This window comes from Sinocyclocheilus rhinocerous, unplaced genomic scaffold (genome assembly GCF_001515625.1).
Source record: "Sinocyclocheilus rhinocerous isolate Xijiao unplaced genomic scaffold, SAMN03320098_v1.1 scaffold304, whole genome shotgun sequence".
Lineage (NCBI taxonomy): Eukaryota > Metazoa > Chordata > Actinopteri > Cypriniformes > Cyprinidae > Sinocyclocheilus > Sinocyclocheilus rhinocerous.
The window spans coordinates 952,996-963,129 of record NW_015659941.1 but is presented as its reverse complement, the minus strand read 5'-3'; the positions used below and the strand labels follow the sequence as shown (position 1 = coordinate 963,129).

Sequence of the window (10,134 nt, the reverse complement as noted above, 5' to 3'; positions counted from 1 at the left end):
GTGATAAAGAGAAGTTAGAAGGGTCTTTTCCCCTGCATTTCTTTCTTTCTCCTGTCGCGAACAGCCACAGATTTGGTCTTATCTCCAGACTGCTGGAGCCAGAGCGGGTCTGTGTGAAAGTTCACCTTTCTGGCTTCTCTCGCTATGGATTATTCCAGCTGTTTTCAGGAAACTTCCAATATTCCTGCTTCCTGTTTGGAGGATGAGCACATACGGCCATTCTGTATCCATGTGGTAAAAGCGGAATCCATCGAAGCAGAAACCATCCTGTCACACTTTGATAATGTTCACAGATGGCGTTCGGTTATTGTTGTTGTTCTTGGGGAACTGCGGAGAGTGGAAGAAGATGTCTAATGTTAGTGAGAGGATTGGAGGGCGGCCTGGAGCGATCAGCGGAGAACATGGTGCAATAAGTGGAGTAATGAAAAATGAAGGATGCGAAGGCTGTTTCAAAAGGTAGGCAACATAATTAAACCAGCTTCTATGTTAACTGTTTTGAGCAGCATCACATGTATTGTTCTCAGAGAATGCAATCCTATAATGCATAGTAAAGCCCAGACAGTTGTTAATAATAATAATAAAAAAAGTATAATTAATTAATAAATCTAACAGTGTTAAAAACAAAACAAAATATACATACAAAATATACAGTAGTTCAGTATATTATGTTATATTATATTCATTATATTATATTATACCCTCTTTTTACCTTATTACCTGCAATTTACCTGCATTTTTATGTTTACTAGAATATCATTGCATTAGGGTTGTTATAGTTAACTAAAATTATAGTAACCTAAATTATTGGTTATTATAGTTAACATTTTTATTAATAAAGGAAGTCCATTAAATAATATTAATAGATATAGGTTTTGGTTTTAATAATGTTAGTGAATTAGTGAAAAACAAATCATGTTAACTTGTGCAGTTAACTAATGTTAACAAATTATTTTATATTTTACTTATTTTTAACTTATTTCATATTTTACTTAAAGTGTATTTAGTTTATGTATTAAAATAACTAAAGCTGAAACCGAGTAAAAACAATATAGGCATTTTTTAAAAGAAAAACAACAACAACATAATTACTACAACTTTAAATTTTAATTTTATTTATTTTTTATTTTTAATTTTAAATGAAAAGGGAAAATATAAAAAATAAATAAAACTTTAAAATATGAAACTAAAATAGTACCTCAATGAAACTAATATAACACAGTTGATATCAAATGTGAAATGCATTATTGAAGGTAAATGTTTATAGTCCAAAAAAATCAAGACTTTATGTATTACCAATGATCACTGAGAAAATGATGACTGTCTTATGAAACATGAACTGAAATGTCAGTGGAGTTTGGTTTGAGGTACAATTCGGGACGATTGTACCTGCCTAGTGTGGTCTGGCCTCTCGCAGGGCAGCGGTTATACCTTACTGCGCAGCAGACCTCCTGACGGATGCTCAGGGGTGCTGCACTCGGACGAGTTCTTGGCTTTGTCCTTATTATTGTTGGGCTCGTTGTCTTTGATGATGTCGTACTGACGGCAGAAGAGCGCGATCACACCTGAAAGAGACAAAAATGACATGAACACTGCAAATGTGCAATATGCCGTTCAATTAACCATCCATTAAAGTGATATCTGCAGTTAATCTGAACGTTCTGAATGTGGACAGCTGCAGGTTTTGTGCTCCTCACTCACCTGCCCACATGATCAGAACCACCACGATGATGATGAGCTCTGCTGCCCGGAGCTGAGCGTTCTGACCCACTTCTTCCATGGTCACTTCGTCTGTGAAAAATACAGTCATGCTATTAGTGGCGTGTCAAACATTGATTATTAATTACTTCATTCATACTGAAAAATGAAAGAAGATGCAGTAGTACCTTTGCTCTTAGATGCCTGTGTTTCAGCTTCTTTGGGGGTTTTGAACTGCAGAGGTTCACTGAGGGGACTCGGCCCGCTTATACTGATGGACTGAACATGCACTATATAGTCCGTATCTGCCTCCAGATCCCACAATGCACAGCTCTGCGTGGTAGTGTTCACTTCCTGGATAAAGCGCAGCATGCGAACGTCTTTTTTCTGTTATTGATAAATACAACAGTATTTAACCAAAAGCCTTCTCTTCACTTTTCACTTTAAACAGATGATTTCGAATGAACATACAAATAGAGAGTGCTGAGTATGTGACTTTTCTCTCCCTCTATGTTCCGGTTACCTGTTGTGTGATGGCAAAGCCGATGACTGGCTCCCCATCTGGGATGTCCCATGTGACCACAGCAGAGCTGCCCTTTAGATCTCTGATGGACACGTTCACAGGAGCAGCCAAACTGTCTGGGAAAAACAAAGAGGAATCCAGTTGGCTCATGCAGATAATCTCTTTCTTTTTTGGCTGGGGATTTGGGGACTTGATAGTTAAAGTGAGCTTTTTTTTCCCCCTATCTGCAAGACTTTTATACTCTGAAAATCTTTGAAATGAAAACATTTGATTTATTTACTTTCTCATGCACATTCCTGGTCTTATTGTGTGATTCATCAATGAAAAAGAGCTGCATGAAGATGAAAGTCCCATAGAAACAATAACAGAAATACAGGATTGGAAGGACATCAGGGTGAGTAAATGGCAATATTTTCATTTTTGAGTGTTGTAATATTCATACGTAACAATATGAGGAGTTTAATGGTGTTTTAGTTTGACTGTTTTGCTTAATATAAATATAATAAATGATTTCTGAAGGATCATGTGATGCTGAAGACTGAAGTAATGATGCTGAAAATTCAGCTTTGCATCACAGGAATATATTACATTTTAAAAGATATTCAAATTGGAAACAGTTATTTAAATTAGAATAATATTTCATTGTTTTTACTGTTCTTACTGTTTTCCAAAAATGCAGTCTTGGTGAGCAGAAGAGGTTTGCTGAATGAGTGCTGTGTGCTTCAGAGAGCGCTGCTATTTCTCTTCTCTGCTGTTTAGAATTGTTTTTCACTATTTCACAAACATTACATGTAAACTCTGTTTCTAGATGTAAGAGGACGTGGTTATGAAGCCGTTTAGAGGGATGACGTGTGAGAAACTTGCCCACCTGCAGTGAGTCCAGTACAATTTATGGTGCCCCAGATAAAATTTTCATGCATATAAGCTCCTCCTTGCCTACATGTCATGTGATGCACAAACTGGTTGTAGTATTGCTACAGTAAGAGAAGATGTGAACATTGTATGTGAACATTTATTGCAATCATATTTCATGCAAGGGGTCTCTGAAACCCCAAAATGAAGTGTTGGACATTCACACATTTATTAATACTGAAGTGTTGGCAAAAGTAAGCAATTAAAAAAAAAGACCATTTTTAAAATCCTTTTATAAAATAACTGAGAACAATTGAAGATGCAGATTTTTATTTATTTTTTTTAAAGAAAAAATATATTTTGTCATTTTTTAGATGTGGAAAATCATCCCTATTTAGTCCTCACTATACTGAGCACAATAACATCATACAGCGTGATCAGTGTAGTCCGACTTATGAATGAAAGACTCACAAATCAGTCTCAAGCAACAGCAGTGTAGAAATGTTACTTATGTTATTGTGTGTATTTAAGGCTCATGAGATTTAAATCAACGTACAAGACACATTCAGAAAGAATTCCCTAAACGGTTGTGTCACTTTCTCTTGTACCATGATTCTCTTCAAACTATGAAAAATGGCCGGGCAAATGACAGTTTATGCTAATGCATGCTATAGCGCCCACTGCAGAATGCATACATGCATTTGACTTCTGGTTTGTGCTCTGACACATGTAGATGACACATAAAATCAGGCTTGCATAGCTGAAGCATCTGTAGAGTACTGTATGTTTCAGGCATAATATCTCGCTTAGACTTTTACAGTATCCCCTGCTTGACGCCTGCAGTACATAGACTTCTCTATAGGCTGTAGAAAAGCATTCTGGGAGCGATAACATTCACATGCTGTTGAATTATAAATGAAGCATCCCACATATAGATGTAGAAGACGGGCAGAAATACTGTACATAAACACGTACACTGAACTCCATTCACACTGTTGTTCAAATATCTGTATTTAATTCATTACAAAACATTATTTTTAGCACTTCAATTTGATTATTTTTGTTTTGTTAAAATATAAAATAGCATGAATGATCAGCTATGCCATACACTGATGTTATACTGCATATATTTTACTCAGATCAATTCTAGGTTGTTCTCAACAAAATCTGTTGAGACTGAAAATAAAGAACAACTCAGTCAAGAAAAACAGGTCAAGATGATTGTACTAATGACAAAACTTTGACTGAATGTTCCTTTGGAGATTTTGACTATAATCTCACCTTAACACAGAGCAATTAGCCACATGAAGCCGTTACATGAATTTATCACAGGTAAGGGATGCTCATGACACAAAACAATACAGTTCATTAGCTTTAGACTATTTACAGTTGCCAGGCAATGGAAGAATATACTGTAATGGGAACCAAGAAATCTTTGCTCTTTATGAGAAAAGACAAGTGTTTTAGTTTCAGTGTTATTTTAGTATTATTTATGTACCATTATAGTTTTTATTAATAGTTTGAATTAGCTTTCAGTTTTTATATTTTTTAGTTATCATTTTAATTTCAGTTTAATTTTTTGTTATTTTCTCTCTCTTTTTTTACATTTACTATTTAAGTTCAGTTTATTTTAATTTCACTTTTGGTTTTGGTAAACATTAGTTATTCAGTTAGTTTTGTACGTTTTTAAAGTTTTTTTGTTTTTGTTTTTATCTAAAATGTATATTTTATTTCAGTTTTATTTCAATTACTGAAAGCAATTTCAATAGTTTTTTTTATTTTATTAGTTAACTATTTTTAATAGTTAGTTAACAATAGCAACACTGATCTTGGGCTTCAATGGAAGCAAGATCTGTACACAAGAGCCACAAAAATATTACTATTTAAATTTATTTTTTATTGATTGATTGATTTATTTTTTAGTTGTAGATTTAGTTTTAATATTTATTTCCAGTTTGTAATTTTACTGCTTTAAATTTATTAGTTAGTTACCATTTTATTTTATTTCAGCTTTATTTCAATTAACCAAAATACTTTAAAAAGTTTTAGTTTTAGTTTTAGTCAACAACAATAACTCAGTAATAACTAGTGTGTGTGTTTGTAAAGATAAAAAGGGAGATATAGTATTTGCTATTAATATATAGTATTAGGTTTGTGTTGGTTGCTATGGAAACAAAGAGGAAGTGAGTAGGAATGTGTTTGAAATGAAAGTGTCCTGGTCCACATTTATGACAGATTTACACTGAGTAAACAAAACACCATATAAAGATAAAGTATATAAGTAATGACACTCTTTCAGTCTGTATATCTCACCCAAAGCTGTCATATGACTTCAGAATATATTGCACAAGCCATATGAACTATAGCTGTAGTGGTTTTTGCTCCCTTTTATGGAGCTTGACAGCCATTATAACTCTTTATTGTAAAGAAAAGATTCACCACAAATTCTAATAAAAATAATGGCATGAATAAATAATGACATAACTTGCATTTTTGGGTGAACTATTCCTTTAAGCTGTTCTTCACGTCATATTATCTTTACTATGCTGACCTGATTTGTTCAGCCACGTGCTTTGGGGTTTATTTTTGCATATTCCTCTCTCCAACTCACTCTTCATCTTCTCTGCCAGAGTTTCATTACAGTGTTCAATGCTCTTCCCTAAAGTAAAATCACGCGAGTTTTCTACTAAAAGCTCAACCTTTGAGTTTCTCTTATCACTGGAGCCTCTAAAAGCATCAAGGATCTGACGGTCGCAGCTGCCAGAAGCCTGTTTACATCCTGATTCATGGCTTTTCTGTCTTTACTAGGGCTTGAATATGGTGCATTAAGATGTAAAATTTATAGCCCCATGCATTAATGTGTTGGCTGCAGTTTGGATTTATTATTTCGCAGGCATCGTCTGCATTAGAAGCTTCTTTATGATGTTGTGCTTAAGTGACAGGTTTATGCAGGACAGAATCACTAAAGAATCAGTCAATGTCTTTCTGTAATTGTATTTTGACAAGATTTGTATGCCAGATTTTGTTTTATTTTCTTTTTAATTTAATTTAAGAATTAATTTAATATTTAATTTAAATACGTTTTTAATTTATTTTATTTGAGTTTATTTATTGTTTAATTTAATTATATATTTTGATTTTCATTTTTGTGCCAAATAATCTGATTTAAACGATCAAAAATTTGTAAAATATGTATAGCATAGCTAAATATTAAATATCGCTAAACTATATTCGTAATTTCAATAAGCCTACACTCAAGGCACATTGTCTGCTGTTTCACAGTCGATAATGTAATTGAATTCACACAATCTAGTAGAGATTTATGATGCACTGCATTCGAGTGACTGTGTGTGTGTTATGCTTCAACAGGTGTGTATTATTGCCATAATATTTCGGTTCAGTTGCTCTACTTCAAGCATGGTATCTGCTTTTGGCTCTGACCAAATTAATTTCATGCTTTATATTTTACCAGGCTCACCGCAAAGGTTCAGACTTCACATCATTACACATGCCACATGTGACCACAACTATCTCGTAATGCCTCATCGGATGTCATGAAATGATGTGCAACAGTCCCCATAAATGCTCCATTAGCATTGATGGAATGCAATCTTGTAAACTTACCAGCCAAGACGCACGACGCTCCGAAACAGCTCAATATGAGCAGCGGTGTGGGCATGAAAACCCTCCTCATTCTTTCCATGCAGGCTAGATGTGAATGTCCTCCGCTAGTCTTGCATTCACTTCGATGAATGTCGCTGTGGTACCGAAGCGCTCAATCTCAGCACCGCGGACAGCGGCGGTTCAGCACCGCGGACAGCTCCACATCAGCCCCGCTCGACTCCTGCATCGTTCTGCACAGCGGATGTTGAGATGAAAACACTGAAACGAAGCCTGTTTTGCCTTTGCGGTTCTTCATACGGCTGTCTTCATACCTGCAAGACTGAAGAAGCTCAAAAAACTGACTGAAGGAGTGTGCGGTGAGCCTGTGGCATCTCTCTCTCTCTCTCTCTCTCTCTCTCTCTCACATGCACACTTGCTCTTTATCTGATTCGGTTTAGGTGTTTTTGGTAATCATACTTTTTTTCAGTTTGATCTTGTGATATGTAATTATTTTATTTTATTCTTCATTATATTATTCTTCATTTTACATGAATATTTGTAATTAAAATTTAGTTTACTTCTTATCTACATGTATTTAATTTCATTTAGTACTTAATGTATTTTTTATTTTTTATTTTATTAATTTTATTTTTTGTTCAATTTTAGTTAATTTATTTTTAACCCTTTTGACATACATCCATTGACCACATTTACATGCACTAAAGTTTTATAGTTATTCATATTCATGCACAATTCCACATTAATATTAAAATATGCAATATTCTTGTATATTCTAGGGCATGTAAGTGACGTCAGTGATTCTGCCATAATTTTAAAAATAAAAGATAAAGTTATGACATTTAATTTAATTAATTTAATTTAATTTAATTCTTAATTTTACCAAAGAATTAAATCAAGTTGGGTCACTTGTATTCCTTCTATAATAGATCTAGCATTATTTTGCTTTCTTCAGTGTGAAATAACTCCAGAAAATGTTTCTTTTCTTATGATTGTCTGCTCTCTGTTTAAATGAGATGACTTTTTGTGACTACTTGCCTTTCAGCATTTCTGCAGAAGGAGAAATTATTTTTAACTGTTTTCTGATGCAGTTTATCTTCAAGTTGATGCTTAGCATGTAAGTACTCATTTTGACAATTAATCTGGCTAAGAATCACCCACTTAGATGGGATGAGACGACCTGACAGACATGTAAAGCGCCCAGCTCTCATTTTGTACATTTGGAGCCGGATTATCTGAAATAGCTGATAGCGTGATAATTGACTTCCATGGAAAACAATTAATTTAAATAATAGTGCAGCAGCAGTCTTTGTGAATGGAAAATACGTGTACAGACTTTGTGATTTCAGTCCATCCAAAAGTAATAAGTACTGATTATTTCACAGACAATATCCAGTCTAGCTCTTCTTCAGCATGAGGCCTGATGATGATGATTGACAAGCGCAGTATAATCTCATTACTGAAGTCAGTCACTGGTGTTTGCTCTGACACTCAAGCACCAGTATAGATACACGCAGAAACACACATACAGATGAGAGACTTGGACATCTTCTCTATGGAAATGTCAGTCTGTGAGAGATTCTTCCAGTGTCTTACACAAGAGCTCGAGAAATGAAATCAGTCTGGATTTGCCTCCCAGTGACAGACTGCACAAGTGGACAGCTTTTCTTCAGAGCTTGTTTACCTTTACTGAACATTCTAAATATTCAGTATCACATTATTTTGTTTTTATTTATTAAATTAGGTCCTGTTGGAGTAGATGGCATGAAATATTTTTTAGGAAGTTAATATGTACACCAAATTTTACTAATTCATTTATACGTAATTATTATTGTGTATTCTGCTCTTATCAGGGTTATTATAGTAAAACTATACAAAAAATAGGTATTTGAAATATAATAATTGAAATAAAATATAACATCTGTAACATTTCCCATTGCCATTTAGTTTAACTTGTTGTACTAAAATAACAAACTAAAACTGAAATAAAAATGTATTATTTAAAAAAGTATGATATTTAAAAAAAGAAGAAAAAAATCACAAATGTACACAACAAAATTACTAACACTTCAAAATAAAAGAACTTTATATAATACTAAAACTAAAATAAATAAAAAAATAAAATAAAAATAAAAACAAATTTAAAGTATGAATAAAAACTATAATAGTAATCGATAGCAAAATAGCATCGGCTCTTAATGCCTCATTTTAATTGAGAGACTAAATTGCATATTTATGTTAATTTTTAAACATTGATTTATGTTTTAAATATAAACCTCAGAATTATTTATTCTCATGCAATTTATTCAGATTCAGATGCATAAAAGTTTTATTTAAACCACTTTTTATACATTATAATATATATTTGTACTATTCAATAAACACATTACAAATGCATCAATTTCAGGTCAAATTAATTGAATACATTTTAATAAGATTTTTTTCTGGCTTTTGCAGGATTCAGAAACAAAGAAGGAAACAGTGAATCTCTTGCGTGTCTCTCACTCTCCATTATATCAGTACTTTGAGTTGTTATATAACGAGCCAGAGTGATTCTCCTCGTACCAGGGGCCTCTCACTGTCCCTAGTGTGATTCTTGGCACCTGAACTCATGACTTCATCGCTCACAACATCAGGAACAGTGAGTCTCTTATTCCATGCTTCCAAAACAGTGTTGTGTCTGTGTATGTGCGAGTGTGTGTGTGTTTGCATGAACAGACAAGTGTGAGCGTCCGTGTATCTGTGAGGGCAGGATGCTTGAGCCAGAGTTGTAGTGTCATGCTTTGCTGTGCAGAGGTAACAGGAAATCCACAGAAGTGCTGACATCATACTTCCTTTATCTTTTTAATATTTATGAATTGGCTTCACTGCTTGTCATGCTTGTATTTACTGTAATATTTTTTTCATAGATGTTCATAGTTTAATACTGAAAGTTAGGATCAAGAATAAAACAAATGCATAAAATATATTTGAAAAAAAGTATCAAAAATAAACAAAGGCATTTAAAATATTTTTTGGTAAGACAGTTTTAATGTGATCTTTATATGAAATATTTTAAAAGATTTAAAGATTTTTACTGTTTTAATAACAGTGAACTCCTTGGACGTGCCTATGTTTATGCCACTGATATTTTTTCATGGCATAATTGCTCCCTGCTATCAATATCTCATATGTATTCCTCATGCATTTCTTATGTAAGTGAATCCAAATGAGATTCTGGAATAAGGCAATCCAATAACTTATTGATTTATGAGATGCAAAGTTTTGTGTATTTGCTTAAGTAAGTGTGCGTATACACTGCCGTTCAAAAGTTTGGGATCAGTAAGATTTTTTATGTTTTTTAATGGAGTCTCTTGTGCTCATCAAGGCTGCATTTATTTGATCAAAATACAGAAAAAACAGTAATCTTGCAAAATGTTATTACAATATAAAATAATGGTTTC

The 10,134-nt window shown here is 33.5% G+C and overlaps 1 protein-coding gene across 1 annotated transcript; it reads right to left on the bottom strand.

Moving 5' to 3' along the window:
* Positions 1-228: 228 nt before the first annotated feature.
* LOC107724596 (fibronectin type III domain-containing protein 5) lies at positions 229-6,828 on the bottom strand. Its single transcript, XM_016533578.1, has 6 exons — positions 6,695-6,828; positions 2,219-2,334; positions 1,884-2,082; positions 1,699-1,788; positions 1,387-1,562; positions 229-327 (listed from the first exon to the last, which is right to left on the bottom strand). Exons 1-5 carry the CDS (start codon positions 6,771-6,773, stop codon positions 1,423-1,425), a joined length of 624 nt encoding a protein of 207 aa, XP_016389064.1. The 5' UTR covers positions 6,774-6,828; the 3' UTR covers positions 229-327; positions 1,387-1,422.
* Between the last annotated feature and the right edge of the window lie 3,306 nt (positions 6,829-10,134).

Excerpts from the sequence above, each read along its gene's own strand:
- LOC107724596 (XM_016533578.1), bottom strand. The coding sequence starts at position 6,773 with ATGGAAAGAATGAGGAGGGTTTTCATGCCCACACCGCTGCTCATATTG. Across the intron at positions 2,335-6,694 it reads AGCGTCGTGCGTCTTGGCTG|ACAGTTTGGCTGCTCCTGTG; the intron begins GTAAGTTTACAA and ends TGTTTTTCCCAG. Across the intron at positions 1,789-1,883 it reads ACAGGCATCTAAGAGCAAAG|ACGAAGTGACCATGGAAGAA; the intron begins GTACTACTGCAT and ends TATTTTTCACAG.